General features: G+C 35.1%; 2 protein-coding genes across 5 annotated transcripts in view; one reads left to right on the top strand and one right to left on the bottom strand.

The window, feature by feature from the left end:
* Window positions 1–16,856: 16,856 nt before the first annotated feature.
* LOC128546365 (uncharacterized) lies at window positions 16,857–22,912 on the bottom strand. Of its 2 annotated transcripts, XR_008365962.1 has the most exons (3): window positions 22,431–22,912; window positions 22,058–22,185; window positions 16,857–17,224 (listed from the first exon to the last, which is right to left on the bottom strand). XR_008365962.1 is itself a non-coding variant. In XM_053516814.1 (2 exons), the coding sequence occupies exons 1-2, from the start codon at window positions 20,538–20,540 to the stop codon at window positions 17,111–17,113; spliced, it is 2,862 nt and encodes a 953-aa protein (XP_053372789.1). In that variant the 5' UTR covers window positions 20,541–22,051; the 3' UTR covers window positions 16,857–17,110. The 2 variants fall into 2 exon arrangements, 1 of the variants encoding a protein (XP_053372789.1); XM_053516814.1 differs by lacking the exons at window positions 22,058–22,185; window positions 22,431–22,912 and adding an exon at window positions 17,793–22,051.
* Window positions 22,909–23,673, top strand: part of LOC123531081 (uncharacterized) — a 33,621-nt gene continuing 32,856 nt past the window's right edge. For 2 of the 3 annotated variants that reach the window (XR_008365963.1, XM_045311866.2), the window contains exon 1: window positions 22,909–22,942. The gene's annotated coding sequence lies outside the window, so the exon portion shown is untranslated. Of the gene's footprint in view, window positions 22,995–23,673 lie in introns of all 3 variants that reach the window. The other variant, XM_045311874.2, reaches the window with a different exon arrangement.

The raw sequence follows: 23,673 nt of genomic DNA, 5'->3' as shown, positions 1-23,673 counted from the left end.
TGTTTCAGGATTCACCTTAAATTAATTAATGTAAATACTAGTAATTTTGTAACAGATACAGGATCCGATATATCAGTTTTGTGCTTATTATTATAATAATACATGTAAAGGGGAGCAACCGTCTGACATGTTGTAATCGATGAGCGTCGATAAATATATTTCTGGAAAAATAAGCAAATCCTCATGTCATAAAATTACATTTGAACGAACTTTCTAAAAGTTTAAAACATGTTAAAGTGTCTATTTTCACGAAATTAAATCGACAACGGACCGCATACTAGTTTTTTAGCCAGTGCTTTAGCATCACACAAATATTCTGGACATGTAAAAAAATAGTCCATATTTATTTTTTATAATCTTGGTATTGTGTGAGTGTGTGAGCAACTTTAAACAACAAAAACAAGATTCTAGAATAATTATGAACTTTATAGTTACATTCAAAATATTCGGAATTACTCCGCTTACTCTGTCTTTTGTATCAGTTTTTCTACAAGCCCACTCTCTCGCATATATAAAATTCTACGCGTAATGCAACTAGCATAAATTCAATTCCGTGCGCTTTGATTTGTCAACAGCATGGAGAGACGGCGTTTTGATTGGTTAACGTCATAAAGTGGATAGTCGTATAAGATTCGTTCACTGGTTGTAGGTGCAGATGGGAACTTCCGGTCTCGAGGGTAGCTGTTTAGGCGGTTACAAGGCTCCAGCAGTTACCCGAGAATCGGATATTCATATCTGCACCTACAGCCAGTGATAGAATCATTTTCTTGCATACCATATTAAACAAAGAAGAGTAAAAAATGAATTTCTCATAGCACTTTTTTCTTATAGTAGCGTATTAACAAAGCGCGGGAACTTTACGTCCGTAAACAGGAAGTACGTCATGACGTTACAGAGACAAAAACAACGTAAGAGTTCCGGTTTTGTTTTATCATCTGCAATGAAACGTTATGTTATTTCCTTAAAATAACGTTTTTTGAATCGAGAAATATGTTATAAGCAACAAAGAGGAACTATCAAGATATTGAATATTTATCCCGTTTTACGAAAAACATTATTATTACTACACACATCTTCTGTACATATGTAGTTCGTTATATATATATACGCCATCTGCACCTACAACCAGTGAACGAATCTTATACGACTATCCACTTTATGACGTTAACCAATCAAAACGCCGTCTCTCCATGCTGTTGACAAATCAAAGCGCACGGAATTGAATTTATGCTAGTTGCATTACGCGTAGAATTTTATATATGCGAGAGAGTGGGCTTGTAGAAAAACTGATACAAAAGACAGAGTAAGCGGAGTAATTCCGAATATTTTGAATGTAACTATAAAGTTCATAATTATTCTAGAATCTTGTTTTTGTTGTTTAAAGTTGCTCACACACTCACACAATACCAAGATTATAAAAAATAAATATGGGACTATTTTTTTTACATGTCCAGAATATTTGTGTGATGCTAAAGCACTGGCTAAAAAACTAGTATGCGGTCCGTTGTCGATTTAATTTCGTGAAAATAGACACTTTAACATGTTTTAAACTTTTAGAAAGTTCGTTCAAATGTAATTTTATGACATGAGGATTTGCTTATTTTTCCAGAAATATATTTATCGACGCTCATCGATTACAACATGTCAGACGGTTGCTCCCCTTTACATGTATAATCAGCACGAAAATGATATATCGGATCCTGTATCTGTTACAAAATTACTAGTATTTACATTAATTAATTTAAGGTAGTTCTGCACGTTTGGATCGAAAATTTTTCTACAATGTAGAATTTGATAAAACACTGATTTTTCAAAACTTCGAAATATACCTAGAAAATTCAGCAAATAAAAAAGATAGGGTCGTGTGCTTGATTTTTTGCTAGACTGATTTTAAAAAATCGGATCTCACGCAATTTTTCACAATGGGAGTCTATGGGAAAATCACAGTTTTCATACCTTTTTCGTGAATAGAAATTTTTCTACAATGTAGAGTTTAATGAAACTTCTCACAGTCGTAAATAAACATTTTGCCTATATTTTGGTGAAATAAAATGTATAGGTCCGTGTGCTTATTTTTGAGATAACTGACCATGATTAAAGTGACCCGCACATTTCGAGCTAATTTTAAGACATCATTTTGAATTATCTAACATGTCAGATGTTTTAATATCATATTTTAACTTTAGAAAGAAAGTAAAGGTGCCGTTGTAATCAATTTACTCACAGGTTACCATTAATTCATAAACTGATTTTCATTTCCGTACGCAGAATCCAGACTTTATTCTACGTTTTCCGGATAAATGACGTTACGCTATCACTTCCGGTTTCTCAAACGTTCAGAACTACCTTAAGGTGAATCCTGAAACAAATCCTACCAATTTAGACATCAGTCTCCATATCTCACTCATGCGATATTACGAGTTTGGGAGAAGAGATGTTCTATCCACATAATACTGAGAATATTATTTCTTGCATACCAGACAGGGATTTCCGGGGTGTAAGATGACAATGACGTATTACGAACTACATATATGTAGAAGATTTATACATATGCTCAATTACGTTGAGAAATGCATTTTGCAACTGTTTTAATCTCAGCGCGAGAAACAGACGCGCGTAAACAGACATGACGTCAGACGTGCTGTGACGTTATAAAGACGCATGCAACATAAAGTTCCATTTTGCTTTATATTTTGCTGCATAACGGTATGGAATTCTCTTTAAGTAAAATAATTTGAATCGAGAAATATATTATAAAGAACAAAGTGCGACTATAATTTTCATCCTGTTTTAAGCAAATAATTTAAAATTCATACACAATGTATGAGGGGCGGAGCTCATATCTCTCACAGTGTGAAAATATAGATTTCATATTTTCACAGTATGAGCGATGAGATATGAAAATATCTAACTGATAGAATACAGTATTTCATTAGTTATCATCAAATAAATGTAGTTATTTATATTTTTTTTCAAAAAAAAAAAAAAAAAAAACGGAATAAAAATCCAATACCTTAACAGTTCCTCTTTGTTCCTGATAGTATATTTCTCGATTCAAAACACGTTATTTAAAAAAAAAATTCATGACGTTAGGCTGCAACTGATAAAACAAAACCGGAACATAACATTGTTATTTGTCTTTGAAACGTCATGACGTCTTTCCTATTTACGGACGTTGCTTTCCCGCGCTTTGTTTAAATATGCTACTAAAAGAAATAGTTCTAAAAAGACAGACGTTCGACTGATTTTATTTTTATTATTATTTCTTGAAATCGGTTTGCAAGAAAAAGATTATGTCACTAGTTATAGGTGCAGATGGGCTGGAGCCTCGTTACCGCCTAAACAGTTACCCTCGAGGCCGGAAATTCCCATCTGCACCTACAACCAGCGAAAGAATCTTATAGGGAGCAACTGGTACCTTCGTACGCGATCGGGGATCGATTCCGCACCGGAGGCTGACACTCTACCATTGGACAAAACTACTTCACTGAAAGTGGAATCGTGTGTCATGATGGCTCAGTGGTAGAGCGTTCGTCTCCGGATCGAGAGCTCCCGAGTTTGAGTCTCACCGGTGAGAGACACAGAGACAGAGAAACAGAGACCGAGAGGTCACGGTTAGGCAGAGTAGCTTTAAATTAAAACAAGCTTAGCTTTGAAAATCAAAGCCCTGAAAAGACTGATAGCCAGTGTTTATTGAGTAATATTTCAGGGTTAGGGTTAGGGTTAACTTTTCTTGCATACCAGACGGGGATTTCTGGTGCTGGAAAACTCCATCTTACACCCCGGGGACTCTCTTGCTGTAAATGACGTATAACGAACTACATATGTACAGAAGATGTGTGTAGTAATAATAATGTTTTTCGTAAAACGGGATAAATATTCAATACCTTGATAGTTCCTCTTTGTTGCTTATAACATATTTCTCGATTAAAAAAACGTTATTTTAAGGAAATAACATAACGTTTCATTGCAGGTGATAAAACAAAACCGGAACTCTTACGTTGTTTTTGTCTCTGTAACGTCATGACGTACTTCCTGTTTACGGACGTAAAGTTCCCGCGCTTTGTTAATACGCTACTATAAGAAAAAAGTGCTATGAGAAATTCATTTTTTACTCTTCTTTGTTTAATATGGTATGCAAGAAAATGATTCTATCACTGGCTGTAGGTGCAGATATGAATATCCGGCTCTCGGGTAACTGCTGGAGCCTTGTAACCGCCTAAACAGCTACCCTCGAGACCGGAAGTTCCCATCTGCACCTACAACCAGTGAAAGAATCTTATACGACTATCCACTTTATGACGTTAACCAATCAAAACGCCGTCTCTCCATGCTGTTGACAAATCAAAGCGCACGGAATTGTATTTATGCTAGTTGCATTACGCGTAGAATTTTATATATGCGAGAGAGTGGGCTTGTAGAAAAACTGATACAAAAGACAGAGTAAGCGGAGTAATTCCGAATATTTTGAATGTAACTATAAAGTTCATAATTATTCTAGAATCTTGTTTTTGTTGTTTAAAGTTGCTCACACACTCACACAATACCAAGATTATAAAAAATAAATATGGGACTATTTTTTTTACATGTCCAGAATATTTGTGTGATGCTAAAGCACTGGCTAAAAAACTAGTATGCGGTCCGTTGTCGATTTAATTTCGTGAAAATAGACACTTTAACATGTTTTAAACTTTTAGAAAGTTCGTTCAAATGTAATTTTATGACATGAGGATTTGCTTATTTTTCCAGAAATATATTTATCGACGCTCATCGATTACAACATGTCAGACGGTTGCTCCCCTTTACATGTATAATCAGCACGAAAATGATATATCGGATCCTGTATCTGTTACAAAATTACTAGTATTTACATTAATTAATTTAAGGTGAATCCTGAAACAAATCCTACCAATTTAGACATCAGTCTCCATATCTCACTCATGCGATATTACGAGTTTGGGAGAAGAGATGTTCTATCCACATAATACTGAGAATATTATTTCTTGCATACCAGACGGGGATATCCGGGGTGTAAGATGACAATGACGTATTACGAACTACATATATGTAGAAGATTTATACATATGCTCAATTACGTTGAGAAATGCATTTTGCAACTGTTTTAATCTCAGCGCGAGAAACAGACGCGCGTAAACAGACATGACGTCAGACGTGCTGTGACGTTATAAAGACGCATGCAACATAAAGTTCCATTTTGCTTTATATTTTGCTGCATAACGGTATGGAATTCTCTTTAAGTAAAATAATTTGAATCGAGAAATATATTATAAAGAACAAAGTGCGACTATAATTTTCATCCTGTTTTAAGCAAATAATTTAAAATTCATACACAATGTATGAGGGGCGGAGCTCATATCTCTCACAGTGTGAAAATATAGATTTCATATTTTCACAGTATGAGCGATGAGATATGAAAATATTTAACTGATAGAATACAGTATTTCATTAGTTATCATAAAATAAATGTAGTTATTTATATTTTTTTTCAAAAAAAAAAAAAAAAACGGAATAAAAATCCAATACCTTAACAGTTCCTCTTTGTTCCTGATAGTATATTTCTCGATTCAAAACACGTTATTTAAAAAAAAAAATTCATAACGTTAGGCTGCAACTGATAAAACAAAACCGGAACATAACATTGTTATTTGTCTTTGAAACGTCATGACGTCTTTCCTATTTACGGACGTTGCTTTCCCGCGCTTTGTCTAAATATGCTACTAAAAGAAATAGTTCTAAAAAGACAGACGTTCGACTGATTTTATTTTTATTATTATTTCTTGAAATCGGTTTGCAAGAAAAAGATTATGTCACTAGTTATAGGTGCAGATGGGCTGGAGCCTCGTTACCGCCTAAACAGTTACCCTCGAGGCCGGAAATTCCCATCTGCACCTACAACCAGCGAAAGAATCTTATAGGGAGCAACTGGTACCTTCGTACGCGATCGGGGATCGATTCCGCACCGGAGGCTGACACTCTACCATTGGACAAAACTACTTCACTGAAAGTGGAATCGTGTGTCATGATGGCTCAGTGGTAGAGCGTTCGTCTCCGGATCGAGAGCTCCCGAGTTTGAGTCTCACCGGTGAGAGACACAGAGACAGAGAAACAGAGACTGAGAGGTCACGGTTAGGCAGAGTAGCTGGTCCAGCAAGGAGGCTTTATTCGTGAAAGATAGATCAAGCACAGCTAAGAATTATTTCCTTGGCGGGAACCTTTTAATCAAGTTTCTTTTCTCCACAACAGATATTTTCAGATTTTATCGTAGATTTTCATAAATAATTTCTATCGTAATATCGTTCCGCCGAGGTGTGCTGAAATAATAAGTTTACATAGTTATTTGAAAACAATTATTATCTTAAAGGGGTAAGTTTTGACTAGGTAACTTTTTATAAGGGGTGTTTAAATCTACTTGGGAGAGGGGTGACAAAGAAGTTTGATAATCATACGTCCGTCCGTCCGTCCACAGATTGTATCTATACTTTTAAAATCTAGCACTGTATTCATTTTTCCTATTTCGAAACACAGACTCTATGACAATCCAATGCATTCAATGTGTGAGAATTAGTGCTAACCCCAAAACAGTAGATAAGGACAATAGAAAAGAAAGTGGTAAGGGAAAAATTGTGTGCGCTTTTGTTAGTAACAAACTCAGTTCAGTTTCAAACCGGTTTGCCAAACTTTCGATTTGTTTCGTAAAACTGGTTTTGATCTCGAAAAGGTTTGTGTCATTTGTTTTCAAAAACCGCTAACCGGTTTGTCAAACCGACCAAACTATCCCTAGAGGCAGTTTGTTCGGTTTGTTGTATCCGAAATTTATTGCAGTTCGAGAAAAAATGGCGGACCGCGCGACCAAAATGGAAACGGGTAAAGAAAAAACTAAGAATTAGTTGATTTCTGGCGAAAACCCGTGGTAATCTTTATACTCAGCAGATTTCATTTGTCAATAATTACTTCTAAAAACATTCTCTTTGATTGGCATACATCGTTTTCATCAGTTTCTCAAACCATCGAAATATTCCAGTCATTTCGTTCCAGTTAAGATTATTCGTCTTCCATCACTCCAAAATCCTCTTACTGTTATAGAATAAAGTTTTAATTTATAGTAAATGTGTCTGTTTCTGAAGGATTACATACATACGCAATATTTTGTATTTAAATAAGTGTCTGTGTTGCTAAGCAAGGGATCACTTCTTTTAGTGTAAAGAAACACACTTACTTTTGTAAGAATTCTAGGTTCAAGTCCTAGCAAGAAGCCCTATGCACATTGACATAACTTTATATGCACATAAACATCTTTAGTATATATATACATATGCAACGCAGTATTCTAGCCTGACTAAAAGATGCAGTTTTAATTTTTTAAGAGCAAAATGAGTTTGTTTGTTGTTTTTTTTAATGCATACAAAATGAACATTTCAGTTTCCACCTAAATTTTCATTCTGTATCCCTGACAAGATATTAATTGAAAATAAATTGACTGATTGAATTAATACTGACAGAGGACCTGTTAAAATATATAGAAAAATGACCGAAATTACTGCAATGTCATAAATACTTGTGAGGGAGTAATTTTCATGGATTTCATAGTTGTGTAATTAATTTCTAACAAGCCGATAAAAATACCATCGTTTTTATCTTCAAAAGTTGAATTCCATAAATTCATGTCCCCATGAAATAGCCATTTCAATATAAATAAAGCAGCCATCAACAACAAAAATGAAATGACTATAAATTCTGTAAAAGGAGCTGATCCTGTACCTTGTGGTCAAATGTTGTACAATCTATTACAATGCTAACTTCGAAAACAAGTTTGCACAAGTTTGTTTCAACTGATAATGCATTGTACTCCTGTTCCATACAAGATTTTTTTTGTCTCATTTTTAAAGTAAAAAAGAGAAACACTAACCAGCTACTGATTTCAAATATTTTTTCAGACTATAAATAATTGACTGATGTTTTCAGGGTAGGTATTATTATATACACATGTCACAATACCTTAAAGTGAGTGTTTAACCAGTTGTGACAAAATGCATTATTTCCATTTTACTAATTATATGCAAATTGCTGGAGGTAGCGGTATGGTTAAGGTATTTAAAATGTAATTACTGTCTTATGAAAGTGGCATGTACATCTAACAAATCATTAGGTCAAATATGATACCTACTTTCTAAAGATCAATAACTACACCCGCCCATATTACTCTAAATAGTACAATGACATGAAAACATTTCAATTCACTGAAACACATATTATCATATACATAATTATCAATTATGTTTAATAATGTATATCCATGGTCTCTTGTCCTCTGGGCCTTAATACAGTGACAGAAAAGTTCAAAGTATTAAGTATTATCTGATCAAGTCAGGGGTGTCATTGGATGCCATCCAACTCATTGTTGCCAAATTGTGGATAAATATACATTGTGTCATCAGAAAAAATGTCAGGGATTAAATATGTCAACCATTTTTTGAAGAATCTTATTTTTAATAAATATTTATTTAAACAAGTTTTTTTTTTAGGTAAGACACACTCGCTGGCTTAAAATACAACTGGTTACATAAATCAGTCCAGCACCAGAGTTAGAGTATATGTGCTTTGCTTGAATCTTGAGCAGTATGACTATCTATTTTTGCACATTAACTACATCACAGCTGTCTGTCATACTTTGCTGAGTGTGTCTAAAACAAGGAAATAGCAATGATTTCAATTAAGGAGTTTCCCCTGTTACAAAATACGTAATCTCTAATTTTCAGCAAATTGAAAAAAAAGATGTAATTTCAAAGTCTACTGGATAGTGGATACAGTTAAATAATAACATATCAGTTTTAGTCTTTGTGGCCGGGTGGTTAGGGTTGTTGACTTTAAATTATTTGTCCTTCAATGCTGTGTGTTCGAAACCTTGCTCAGGGTGTAGAATTCTTTCATGTGTGGATTTTTAAGTAATCCAGCTGGTTTACAGTCAGTGGCTTAACCTAGCTGCCCGCCCATGCCTTAAATAATGCACTGAAAGTTGATATATGAACTATAATTCTGTCAGTCTGACATTAAACTTAACAAAAACAAGCATTGTAGTCACTCAACTGGTCTATTGGCTTATGTTGTCGAGTGCAAAAGGTAGTGACTCAACAGTCTATGCCATAATAAGCCTTGCTATACACATGTTAAAATAGAGTCGGCATATGGGAAGTAGTCATAGTAGTACATGTTATTTATATGATAAGTTTGGCTCTTGGATACAAAATCTGTCATTAATCTCCATTTAGAATAAATTTAATCACCAGTGTTTCTACTTTCACCATTTTGTTCATACAAACCGTGAAACCGCCTGTTTGTTCAAGAACTCCTGTTAAAAGAAACCAGTTTAAGTTTGTCATCATTTTTTACCCTAACCGAAACCTAGAACCCAAACCAAAAGCGCCCAGTATCAACTCTCAGGGTATGTAATAACTAAAAACTTTCAGCCTCATAGATGTTTATATACTAGGTGAACTCGATTGTGTACCCCGTTTTCGCCCGGTGCATCGATTTTGCACGGTTTGTACTTGTTTCAGTCGGGCTAGTTGCGCGCATCAATTCGGTACACATGCGGGACATGCCAAACATCATGGTGCATTTCGGTGTACCGATTAATTGATCCTGATAGCCCGGTGCTGGTTTGAATCGAGCCCTCCAGCTTTCATTGATCTCTGAGCTGAAACGAATCCCGTATTGAAGGTTTCGAGACTTTTCCACAGGCTACCGAGCCGCTGTAGCTTTAAATAGGTCTAAATAGGTATTACACCACAAAATGCTTGAAGCACATTACTTCTCAAAGCACAGCATAGTTCTAGTTCTACGGAATACTCGTTGACAATCAAAACTGATTATGATACGGAGATGCAAATCATGTGACAGATGTTAAAAGTGAGAGAGATCGCAAGAGGTACAATGTTAAAGAATAACAAGAGGGCCGTGATGGCTCTATATCGCTCACCCGAGTTAAATTGTTTGCTTGATCAAATTTCTTTGCTAAAGCTTCGAAGACAAAAATCTAGGTGAGTAGGTCATGGTAAAGATTATTCAAGATAACTACACTGAAATCTGTTACAAATTATACAGGTGGTCCCAATCTCTTTGCTGTAGCTTCAAAACCAAGAAAGTATGTCAGTAGGTCAGGGTTAAGACTATTCAAGATGAGTATTGAAATCTGTATCAAAAATTATACAGGTGGTCGCAATTTCTATACTGTAACTTCAAAAACAAGAATGTAGGTCAGTAGGTCGTAATTAAAACTTCAAGATGTGTATTGAAATCTGTATCAAACGTTATACAAATCTCTTCGCTGTAGTTTCAAAAACAAGAAAGTAGGTCAGTAGGTCAGGGTTAAGAGCATTAAAGATGAGTATTGAAATCTTTATCAAAAGTTGTAAACGTGGTCCAAATGTCTATGCCGTACCTTCAAAAACTAGAAAGTAGGCCAGTAGGTCCTGATTAAGACTATTCAAGATGAGTATTGATATCTATATCAAAAATTATACATGTGTCCAAATTTCTATGCTGTAACTTCAAAAACAAAAGATAATAGGTCAGTAGGTCGTGATTAAGACTATTCAAGGTGAGATTTTAAATCTGTATAAAACATTATACGTGTGGTCCAAATTTCTTTGTAATTGCTTCAAAAACAAATAAGTCTATGTAAAACAATGGACCATCCGGGCGTGGCCTATATTGACCCCAAGGTCATGATTTGAATAATCTTGGTAGAGAACAACTAGGGCATGCCACATACCAAATATCTAAGGTATGTGCCTTATAGTTTCAGAAAATAATTCTTTTAAAGGTGTTCTCTATATAAGCCAATGTAAAAAAGTGTTGACACCGGGGCGCAGTCAAGTTTGACCCCAGGGTCATTATTTGATCAAACCTGATAGTTGACCACTAGACAATACTAAATACCAAATATCTAAGGACTGGGCTTTATGGTTCTGGACAAGAAGATTTTTAAGGATTTTTCCTATATATGTCAATGTAAAACAAGGGACCCCCTGGACGTGGCATATATAGACCCCAGTGTCATAATTTGAAAAATCTTGGTAGAGAGCCACTAAAGCATGCCACATACTAAATATCTAAGCTATGGGTCTTATGGTTTAAGATAAGAATTTTTTAAGGTTTTTCCTGATACATGTTTATTTTTACCATGTGCGCCTTGATGCCGGGCCAGCTTTAACCCCAGGGGATAATTTGAAGAATCTTACTAAGGACTACTACACGATGCTACATACCAAATATCAAATCCCTATGCCATGTGGTTTTGTAAAAGAAGATTTTCAAAATTTTCTCTATATAAGTCTATATATATATATATCATGTGACCCTAGGGCAGGGCTACACTTGACCCTAGGGGGATAATTTGAACAATTTTGGTAGAGGACCAAGATCTTATTTTGATACAAGTTGTGTGCAAGTTTGGTTAAAATCCAATCATAAATGAAACCGGTTTTGTGCAGACAATACCAAATAGCCAATTTTCGGCCCTTTCAGTGGCCCTAACTCTGGAACCTATAATTGAACACGGCTGGTTCAAGAAAGGAACCTAGATCTTATGGTGATTTGTGTTCAAGTTTGGTTACAATCAAATCACAAATGAAACCACCATCGTGCAGACAAGACCAAAATAGCACACTTTTACCATTTCAGGGGCCGTAACTCCGGAACCCATTGTGGTATATGGCTGGTTTAAGAAAAGAACCAAAACCTTATGGCGATACAAGTTGTGTGCAAGTTTGGTTAAAATCCAATCATAAATGAAACTGGTATTGTGCAGACAAGACGAAAATAGACAATTTCTGCCCCTTTCAGGGGCTGTAAGTCTGGAACCCATGGTGGGATATGGCTGGATCAAGAAAGAAACCAAGATGTTATGGTGATACATGTTGTGTGCAAGTTTGATTGAAATCAATTCATAAATGAAACCACTATCGTGCAGATAAGAAATTGACAGACGGACGACTGACGACGAACATCAACTGGTCACAAAAGCTCACCTTGAGCCTTTGGCTGAGGTGAGCTAAAAAGTCTACAGTGCTATAATCACAAACAAGAGAGATAGCGCTGAGGAGTACAGTTGCCAGCCGCTCAGTAAAGAGACTAAGGCTGGTGCTGGAATGTACATACTATTAGCTTGGAAGGGTGTTCCAGAGGCAAATTGTTCTTGGCAAAAATGAAATTTGAATAGCACTGAGTACGTGAATGTAGAATTAGGTAGTTCAGGTTCATGGTAAAGGTGAGGTTCTGGTGGTCTACATGAACTAGGTTGCTTTTGATTTTGAAGAATACAATAAGCGAGGTGTGGAGACGACGTTGCTCTAGGGTTTGCCCATATAACGTTTTGCACCGTTTATGCGATCATAGTTGTTACAGACATTGCGTGCGCTGCTGGACTGTTTGTCATTTCGATTTTACAACTTAAGGACTTTTTCCATGGGTAGCAAACAATTGAACAATATTCTAGCTTGGGCGGACAAAGGTATTATAAGCTTTTATTTTGATGTCCTTATTTTATGTTTTGACATGTCTCCTGATGAAGCGAAGGGAGTTATTTGCCTCTGATATAACTTTAGATCTTTATAGAAATGGTCACCGAAAAACAGTGCTTTTAGTTCAGTGCTGTGTAGAATATACTGGAAATGATGGCATTTCTTTTTCAAGTTATCAGCAATATACCGCACTTATCAGAGTTGAATTCCATAGCCAAGTGTTTAAGAGCATGCAGATCATTTTGTAGGATTTGAGAGTCTGATGAAAATTTGACTGTCAGATATACAATGGTATCATCTGCGAACAGTCGGGCTTTGCTTTTCATCGAGTCGGGAAGGTCATTTATGAATGAAAGAAACAGATAAGGGCAAAATAAAGGGCCTTAATGTTGTAATGGGAAAAGATAGGAAAAGTAATGTATCTGAAATGCAGCCATCTACTACAACTCTTTAAGTGCGGTCCACTTGGTGGACCCCTAGATGTTCTATTATTTCTTGTGACCAACCTTGTCAAAAACATACATTATGATCTTCAGCTCGCGTTCCGTTATAGGCGGTACTTTGAGATTTAGCTGATTGAATTCGTAAATCGTTAGAAGAAACTCTCACAACAGGTAAACATTTTGAACTCTTTATCTTATCAAATGTAATAACTTCTTGTGAAGTCAACCACTTAAAACTGTTATTTAAGCTCCGAAAACATGGTGTTTCAGACCAAAATTTTATGGTGTCTTTGATCCGGTCTTCTGTAACTTGCAGATCACAGCTAGAAGTTGATGGTATTGTGCCTGATAAAATCCCTGTAACATCTGGTGTCTCCATGGATCTATTCTTGGATCCCTCTTATTCCTAATTTATGTCAATGACCCCACGGACTCGGTCACTTCCTACAACAATAGCCAAAGATTATCAAAATATCTAGTCTACTTTAATAACTTTAGGGGTCTAGACTCTATTCTCGTCATCACTCATGTTCTTTAAGATATACCTTGTATTTATCTCTCACCCTAGTCGCTTAGAAGTCCATTGGCTGGCGCATGTTTGAGAATAGACGTCTAGAATCTATTCTCGTCATCACTCATTTTCTTTAAGATATACCTTGTATATATCTCTCACCCTAGTCGCTTAGAAGTCCCTACTAGAATAACTTTACATAATGCATCCCATTAGTCTACACCAAGGATGTGTCAGTTTTTGACTATTTTCCCTTCATACAACAGTATTATGGAATAGGTTACCCAATCATATTGTATTACGGGAGTCGTGTCCTTAACTACTTTTCTGAAGTTGTTCTGGCTCCAGATAAGTCCTTGAGTAGATATTCAGAGGTCTGTTGTTTTTTATACATGTATCTATCACCTAAATACAACGGCCAATGTCCACTGCACCAGTCCTATCGTCAGGTGGATGGCTCTTTCATCGGGTGTTTCGGCGCAGTCCACGACATCCTAGTTGCGCCAGAGATCTTTTGTGTTTGCAATAGTAGTTATACTGGAGGTAAGACTGGAACTTCCGGCGTTGATTATTTTGGGGGAATGTCATCAACTCCAGTGTTTTTTTACAGTTTATTTTTTAATGCAGGTTGCAATATCTTTTTCTATAACCTTACCAAAATTGAAATTTTGTGTATTTATGTTATCACTGATTGCTTTGATACTCAGATGGTACTTATTTACATGGGTACTATTATACCGATGTTTTTTGCAATATTTACATAAAAGGAATTCATTTTGTCTGCAACAATGTTTAGATCAGATATAAGTTTATTTTGTTCTTGATCTTAAAGTATGATTTGACTATCGGATTTCATGATTGATTTTTGAGATAAGAAAGGTCTGATAGTTGGCCAGAAGTCTTCCGATTTCAACTTAAACTTCAACTTCAATTGTGATACTTCCAACAATCAAATTTGATTATAACTGGAAGGTCGGTGGTCATTAGTAAAATCTTACTATGATACAAGGGTGTTAGTTATAGTTAAAAATAAAAACAAGATGATTGTGTTAGAACATGTAAGCAGCTATAGGCTGTTGGTGAAGCACTGAAGGCTTCGGGTCACCATCACACCTTTCCCTAAAATAAACCGTAATAGCTTCATGTTTTAGTTTTGTTTTAGCATTTCTTTATTTAAACATTTTAATCGATATTAAAATAATCCAAAGATAACCACGGTTATGTTCTGTGGATAATTTGAGCCATTATACTATTAATTATGTACAATAATACTACATGATTAGAACGATTTTGAAAACTAATTAACATTTCTTCAGCCATGATTGTACATTTGATCCAACAAATAATCAAGGCTTTTGAGTAGTTTATCATCTAATTCACCACGGTTCGGAGTTCAGATGCATAGTGGGTAAATACTGAAGCATCTGAACGACGAACCGTGGTAAATTAGACGCTAAATCACAAGAAGGCCTTGATTGTTTTTATTCTGACATGCTCATTGACATATCGACGCCCCAGAATAAGAAGGGCGTAAGTGTTAGTTACGCCCTTTTATGAATCATACATTTTTTGAAACTACACGCCAAGGGGCATAATTCTGTAAAAAAAAAATTGTCACAAACTGCTATGTTGACCAAATTCACCAATAATAAAAGGGCGTAAGTGAAAAGTTTTTCAGAATCCCAGTAATAGAAGGGCGTATCTGCACTTAATTGTTGTACCAGAAAAGTCCACTTACGCCCTTAGAATTAGAAGGGCGTATCTGTCATTGACAGTGTTTTTCATTTTGCCGAAAACTATGATTTTCCACTTACGCCCTTTTAATTCTGGGGCGTCGATATTTTAATAAATATTATACTGGAGGATTTATCGCACGTCATGTGGTCCGCGCGTCAACCGTTGTTTATCACAGAATATACAGAACTTGATTTCCTTCTTTGTTTAACTAGAAATCAAATCGAGCCATGTTAGAATACTGTATATACAGTATATTAATATAGTGAGATCTGTTCAAACTATTAAATGTGTCGACGTTAATGTTGGGTTTATGCTTCACACTTGAATAAAGACGGGTTTTTTTTTTGTATAAATTGCATGTGCATGTACAAAAGATAAAAGGTAAGGGTTGATTTCCCGGAAGTACAGAGCACTCCAAACACTGCAAGTAAAAATAAAAATAAAAAGCACACCAATTATCATTAATTTCTGCAGATTCTTATAATCATCTATTGCTCACACATATCGTACCTAAGCGATAAGTAATAGTTATAGTATGTGTGAGAGTGTGTTACCAGGATATATCAGAGCTAGGGGTACATCGAGGGTATTTTTCTCTGCACATATCGTCGAGGCCGGTAGGCCGAGACAGATATGTGAAGAGAAAAATAACGAGATGTACCCCTAGCTCTGATATATCCTGGTAACACACGAGCACTACATATTATAACTGTTTTATCGCATAGTTTATCATTAAAATTTATATATTATTTTCATTTAAATTTGTTTATTATTATTTTTACTATTTTGATTCCCTTTCTGCGCCTCGCTGACTGAAACACTAAAACTTCTGTTTTAGAAAATGTGTTCCCCAGATAAAAGTACCCAACAAATTTCTGCATTGGTTTTAAATCTTTGCATTTCATTGGCCAGACATATTGTAAAACTTGTTGTTTTGTTTGTAAAAAAAATCAAAGAAAAAGAAACATTTGAGAAATCTCAGAATTTCATATATTTCATGTATTTTTGAATTTGGCAATAACTATCAAGTTTTTTAAATATTCTAGTTTATTTATTCTTTTACTTTTAATGTAGGTGTTTGTGACAATTCTTTCTCTGTGAACTGTAAATTGGAGCTAAAATCATCTTTTCTTTGAAAGGAAAAAATTATACTCCCTTGATAGGACCTCAATAGAGAAAAAGTGTTCCGATATATATCGGAACAGTTTTACCGTGCTGATATATATCGGAACACTTTTTTTCTTATGAAACTCCATAGAGATTTCCGTGTTGATATATATCGCAACAGTTTTGTAAGATATCAGCACAGTTTTGTAGTAATAATGTGTGTTACTATGTATAACATGCTGCAAAGATCAAAGGAAAATTGCCGCACTATGCGATAAATAGCCATTTAGCAGTGTTTATAACACCTGTATAATCAGTAGATACCCTTTTTATGTATATGATCAGCAGTTTCGGCAACCTTCTCAAATATCGTCTGCCCAATCGTCGGCAGTTTTGATCACTCTATCGTCGAGGTACGTAAGTGACGGCTTTTATCCCAAGATCATTTAGTGGTTCAAAGCCAGAACTGCTGACAGTAGCAATATCGGACTTTTTTTGAAAATTAAGAAAAACATATGATGTAATATACCATTTTGAAGGTATTTTTATTTGCAGTACAATGGTCTTTATTTCAAGACAAAAGGTTTATCCATAAAAAAGTTATCACCCATTGAATATTTCGGGAAGTCACATTTGTCTGGAGCCATTCTGCTATACGCCTTAACAACCATTGTAATGAACAACAGACAAAAAAAGTTAATGTAACTCAGTGCTGCATCTGTAGAGGAATTCTTGTTATGTTTGAATTGAATTACATCTATATTTCTACCTTATACAAGTATTTCAAGATCCTCTGATTCTAAATCACTGTCGAGTCGATGGTATGTGTAAACTGCGTCATCTCCGTCATATATAATGTTAAACCAAGAATTGAACAACGGTACCTGAAAGAATTAAAATTAAATGAATACTATATATTTGTCAATGATATGAAATCTGAATAAAATCTAAAAGGATCTCTTCATATTAAGGCACTGAATTAAGCGATGTTTTAATATCATTATGTGTGATGAATTGTTGGCTTTAAGATTAAGCTTAGTACAATTTTAAAGCGTTTCCACAAGAAAAATTAGGATAAAATGAAACCTGTTTATACAAACTAAATAATAAAGATGTGTTTTATAACTATACTTAAAAGTTAGTAACTATAATGTTAAAACCCTTCCCTTGATAAATTTCGGAACTGGACTACTCCATCTTTCAATTTGGACTATAACATTTTTAGTTCATAGCAGTTTTTATGGAAAAATTACTGACTGAATAGAAAACAAGAACTATACAGAAAACATTAAGAAGCATAATGAAAAGCAAACAGTGCAGATCAAGATCAGACTGTACATCTGTGCAGTCTAATCTTGATCTGCACTAGTCGAAAAGGCAGATACAATTGTGATTAGCAAGGGAAGGGTAAAAAAGTTATTAATAACAATGTTAAAAGGTTAGTTCATGCACCTGAGATATGACTTTTCCAGTATACCATACTGGAACTTTTTGGCCGTTTCTTATCTCGTCAAAGCGGTGCCTTACACGTTTACCAACAAGAAGATGCTTTGCCTCATTACTTTCTTGATCTTTAACCACTGCTTGTCTGACAAGAAGTTTTAAATTAGAAGCCAGTTCTTCCACACTGAGGCTTTTCCTTGATTTTTTCCCTTCAACTGTTTTTGTGAAATTAAATGTGGACTTGACTTCTGCAACTTGATTCAAAACATCTTTTCTAAATTTGAGCTGTGCTTTCAATACTTCTACTTTTTCTGACGTTTTTTCATACGATGCCAGCATGTTATCTACTTCTGTCTGTGATTGCCATAATCCATGCTTCATAATGTTTTCTGTATACAATTCTTGTTTTCTAATTCTTTCTCTTTCTGCGTTTTCTCTCTTTAAGATCTTCTCCTGTATTGCAATTCTTCTATTTTCTTCTATTTCAAGTAGCCGAGATTTAAACCTTACCTTCATTAACTTCACTTCTTTTGATGCTTGTGTTATCAATTGATGTCTCTCATTTTCTTCTTTAGAGTTTAGCCAATGTAGAGTTCTGTTATTCAAAAACATTATAAAGGACTCTGCAGCCAACGTTTTCAAATTTGGTTTTGTGCGCATTAATTGGTCTAATTGCCCAAAAACGCTTTCAGCAAAGCAAGAGGTCTTCGGGACACCTTTAAATTTATTTTCATCTTGTGTGATGAGACTACCACCTGGCAAATGTTCTTTATATAATTTTTTACAAAGCGTGCAAAGTGCTGCCAGTATTACTTTCAGATAGCTGTGACAAGCTTGGTCATATGCACTAGGTTTCACCAGCTTTAAATAAATACAATCTTTTTTAACATGTTCACTAAAAACCTCCAAGTTACCAGTCATGAAATCTTCAGTATTGTTGGTGGCATCTTGTAAAAAACTCACTAATTCTAGGTATTTTGTGTTCATTTCTGTAACCGAAATATTTCTGTCTTCAAGAATACACCATAATGGACAGGTGATAACTTTGCTTATTAAACCTAGGGCCTTAGTGCCTGCAACAAATTCTGGTACCTTTAAATCAAACAGAACCGCTTTAAGAAGTCTGTTCTCTGCACCAAAGCTTTGCAGAAATTCCAACATTTTCTCATGTAAGAAAAATAGAGTAGCTGCATTATTAAACAGAATATTAAACCTGGAGCCTCTGTAAGATTTTAGAGGCATTGATTTTAAGCCATTTTCTTGAAGAAAGTCTTTTGAGAAAGTTCTAAATGACCCTTGGCAGCCACTTTTCTCGTCCGCCCCACTCCCCTCCCCGAAAGCCTTTGAGGCTGTCCTTACAAGCCTACATGTACCTGGTTCATCACTTTTGCGAAATGATTTGTCATAAATTGGTGTTTCATCATCAAAGATGTTGGTCTCAAGCTGTACTAAACACTTTTGTGCTGTTTCAGCGTAATTCACAAGTGCATGTAAGCCGCAGAAATAATTATTTAACGATTCAAGCGAGGACTTTTCTTCCTCCGTGAATAAATGATAATTGTGATAAGTCAAAGGTAGAATTTCTTTTCTATACTGCTGTAATAGTTCATTAAAACGCACCTCTGTGGCAGCGCGGTCTGACATTGTAGCAGTTATATGTGTTATAATGTCTCGGGATACATTGTTATTGCTGGCTGCAGAATCCAGATCATTCAATATTTCTTGTAGGACCTTTAAAGTATTGCTGGCAGATTTGGTTTCAATTTCCCTTAAACCTAATACCCAAAAATTACCATGAGAATCTGTGGCCTCATAGCCCATAAATTTACTACCAAATTTTGAAGTCTCGTCTGTTAGTATACATGTATTTTCCTCATTTGAAAAGACTTCACCCAGTTGCTTCTGCGCTAAACATAATCTCTGCAAATTCATCTCTAGTACAGTAGAGGATGATGGGGTTCTGTTTGGCTCAACTGATACTAATTTTAAAACTGACTTAACCACTTCTCCTACTTTCGATGCACTGACATTTAATTTAAGAAGCTCATAAACACAGTTTTTAAATTTGGGCGAATACCTCCTGCTTTTTTCATCAAAAACATTAATAATTCTATTTTCTTGGTCAATGTCCTGAAGAATGTCATTTAAATATTGCATATTTTCTTCAAGCCTACCTATTTCTTTATCTTTTTCTTTAATTTTGTTCTCAAGCTCACTTATTCGAACTGCACTGTCTTCACAACAATTTTTTTTTTCATTTTCTTCAAGTTTTTTTATTTTATTCTGGGCATAAGTTTCACGTGCAGCTGTTCTCTTTAAATTCAGTCTACAACTATCTAACTGTTTTGTCTTTACGCCTAGAACCTGTTCTTTTTCCAATAAAATTGTTTCAGTTCTGGCTACTTTTTCTATTAATGTTTCATTGTTAATTTTTTCCTGTAATAAAGAGTCTTTTAAATTCAGTGATTCAGTCACTGAGACTTGTGGACCCCTTTTATTGGTTTCACCCTTAGGAAAATTAAAGTCAGAGTCCATAAACAAACGAAGTTCCTCTGCTGTTTTTGCCCTATGTTTGTTTTTTGACAGTTTTTCAGTTTTTTCAGTTAACCTCTTTAAGGTATATTCAACAGCTTTGTCAGTAGGGCTGATACAAGCATCTTGCTGTATAGTGTTACATTTCTCACGAATATATTCTAATGTTTTATTTCTGCCATTGAGCTTAAAAAAGTCAAACACATTTTTATTAGTTACCTCCATTTTAAAAATCTACTGGCTTTTATCTTTACCTTCACTCTTCATTAATTCTTTGATACAATTTTTTAACCTTTCATTTTGATTTTTGACTAGTTCAACCTCAGATTGTAATTTTGCATTTTCTGATCTTAATTTATCATTTTCAGATTTCAATCTGTCATAGTTTAAACTATTTATGGATTCCTCTTCAGAGGTTTCAGATGGTTCGGTTGCGTTCAAGAAGTTGTAATCACCTCTTTTGCCTGGCATGTAGAAATAGGCCTCAGCCATTTGATCTAAAGTTTGTGATTCTTGAAATGATTCACTTTCATCTATAGAGTCAGACTTAAATAAATCTTGAGAATTCAAAAGGCCTATCTGCGATGAAACTGGTTCACTATGTTGTAAGGGTGAATGCTGTTCAGGTGGCTTGAAAAAATAAATATAAGCACTATACTACTGCAGTTATAGGAATACACAAGCAAAAAGATAATTCCTCTTCTCTTCTGTCTCAAAAATTGATATAGTAACAACAAATCAAAAATATTTCAAATGTATAGCCGGTCAAACAGGGGGAATAATTTTTTAAGTATCTTACAATTTCATTTCAAATAATATTTAGGTAGAACTGTTTCAAAATGTTTAGATGTATATAACGAATAAGTTCGAGAACGGACATGGAGACATTTAAGTGCAGTGCACAACCAAGTACACAATAAGCTGCAAAAAGTAAAAAAAAAATTCAGTACAGTGTACTTTGCAATTTTTGAGACATAAAGATAGAAACTATCTTCAACTGAAAATGAAACCACTACGACATACATATATTAAGCGGTATTAGTATTTTTCTATTATTTGTTAGAAACAAAGATGGAAGTCAGTCAGATCTTTGATTGAGAACATTGTCAAAGCAAGTAGTGCTGAAACGGGTACAAAAATCATAGCCAGGTAATCCTCGGACAGACATAAATTATTACCTACAGAAGAGGCAGTGCTTCATCAATGAAAATATTAAGCAGTACAGATACCAGAGCAATAAATTTCCCTGTTTATTTTCATTGCATTATTGAAACAAGAATTTAAATTAAAAAAAAAACAAGTCGGGTAACGGGTAATAAGTTTGTACCCAGGTACCCGTCAAATCTGATCAAACTCCAGAGTACCCATTTCAGTCCTACAAACAAGTATTAAACTAATAAATATGTTTAGGAGGCAAGTGACAGTGATTAGAGAAAGCATATATCAGTAGGGTTAGCATTCCATCAACAAAGATGTATTAGACATTTTTACTATATAAAACATGCAGGTGATTAAATACATTTTCTAGCAGGGTTCTAATGAATGTTGCACCAGTCATTTTTGGCAATGTATAAATTAACACTTCAATTTTATCAACATAATCAAGAAAACATATTAAATTTACATTTGCTCCTGACTCCTGTGCAAATCTGTTTCAATGTCTCAAAATTAAATGACTGGCACATTATCTAGTCAAGCTATATTAGTTGAGGCAAATAATTAATTCTTGTGTTGGAACCTACCTGCAACTCAAGTTGACTCTCAACCTTCTGTTTCTTGATAACTGGACTTGCGGGCTGGCTGTCACTGTCAGTCATAACCAAATTTGTTCAAATCTCAATAACACTGTCTTACTAGTATTGATGAAAGCCTGTAAAAAATATATATTTTCCCCTTAAATAATTATTCAGTCACCTCTCACAAGGTTGCATATTTCAAACATCATGCTGTCATTGCAGCAACAATATATAGCAAATTCTTCCGGGTCGCGAAAATGCATGACAATTGGACCGTCTGGAGGATCGCAAGTTTTTGACCCGGGTGAGCGGAAATGAGGGAGACTTTTCATTCACATTTAGAGTACAATTGGATAGCTTATACATCAAAGGGACATACTAAATAACTTCTGTGATCTTCTATCGACATATAAATGCACAGCAAGCCTTCAAAAACTGGCAATTTTCGGCAGACGATTCCACTAGTTATATTTTCACTTTCGCAGTACCATGTGGTATCAAAAGAAAGAGCATTACCTCCCCTTTAAATTAACATATTCATCCTAAAAATACACCTAGACTTTAACCAATGGCAAGCAGTTTTTCATACCCGGTCATGTCATGACGTTCAAAATGGCGGCGCCCATAAAATGACTATTGTAAATGTCATACGACTTTCAAAGCTGTTTACATAAGATTTAGAGAATACTGAGGCATAGAAACAAGAGAATCATGTAAATGCATCTTCCCTCAAATGAATACATCACATTACATGCTAAAATATGCAGAAAAATGTATCCTAAGGCTGTAAAATATAACCTATGTTTACCATTGAGTCAGAAGGCAAATCCAATATGGCGGATATCTCCGATGTTGCTACTGCTGAGCAAGAAGTTGGTGTTTATTTACAGAGTAAGAAACAATAACTCCACGTGTATTCTAATAATAACAATTTTACAAACGGGTATGAGCATAACATATAATTTTAGAAAATGTTTAGCCGTCCTGTAACTGAAGATTTACAGTCCGCCTATCTCGCACGATCTAAAAAATTATTGTCAATTGAACAGGCTGAATTTACCTCTATATGTTTATGGGGGCAAGGGACAGTAAATTTGAAAACTCCACAACTCTGCGCTGATACCAGTGCGAAAAAAATCATAAAAAATCCAATTTCGACAAATTCAAGGCAATTGTTGAGCGAATGTCTCGCATAGACATAGCACTTCATTATGTGACATTTTCAGTCTGCCGATTCTGTTGCTTCTGTGATAAAAGCGAGTAAAACGCAGGTTTCAGGACACTAAATTTTTAGACAAAAATGGCCCAAAATGCACTCCTTGCGCGACCTGTACCGTATTATATGCAAATGACTGACCTAAAACACATGCATATTTTTAAAGCATGTGGCCAGACGAAAATAATGGTGGGAAGAAAAGTATCACATAACCGTTTACTTTTTCCGCAAATTGGAGCTGAAGCTGGATGGATGGAGGACCGTTTCCAATTCGTCTGACTTCCGTTACCTCAGGTAAAGTTTTAGACCCGACCGTCTACATGGAGCTAGCAAAATCGATACATGCACATATTTATTTTACACAATAATCACTCGTACGCAGGAATCCTTAGTTCTATAAACATCA

Source organism: Mercenaria mercenaria, chromosome 1 (genome assembly GCF_021730395.1).
Source record: "Mercenaria mercenaria strain notata chromosome 1, MADL_Memer_1, whole genome shotgun sequence".
In the NCBI taxonomy this organism is placed as follows: domain Eukaryota; kingdom Metazoa; phylum Mollusca; class Bivalvia; order Venerida; family Veneridae; genus Mercenaria; species Mercenaria mercenaria.
Note: the sequence above shows the minus strand (reverse complement) of the source record. Positions and strands in the feature narration are given on the sequence as shown.

Coding starts and splice junctions, on each gene's coding strand:
- LOC128546365 (XM_053516814.1), bottom strand. CDS start 20,540: ATGGAGGTAACTAATAAAAATGTGTTTGACTTTTTTAAGCTCAATGGC. Junction 17,225..17,792: donor CTGGAAAAGTCATATCTCAG/GTGCATGAACTA, acceptor TAATTCTTTCAG/GTACCGTTGTTCAATTCTTG.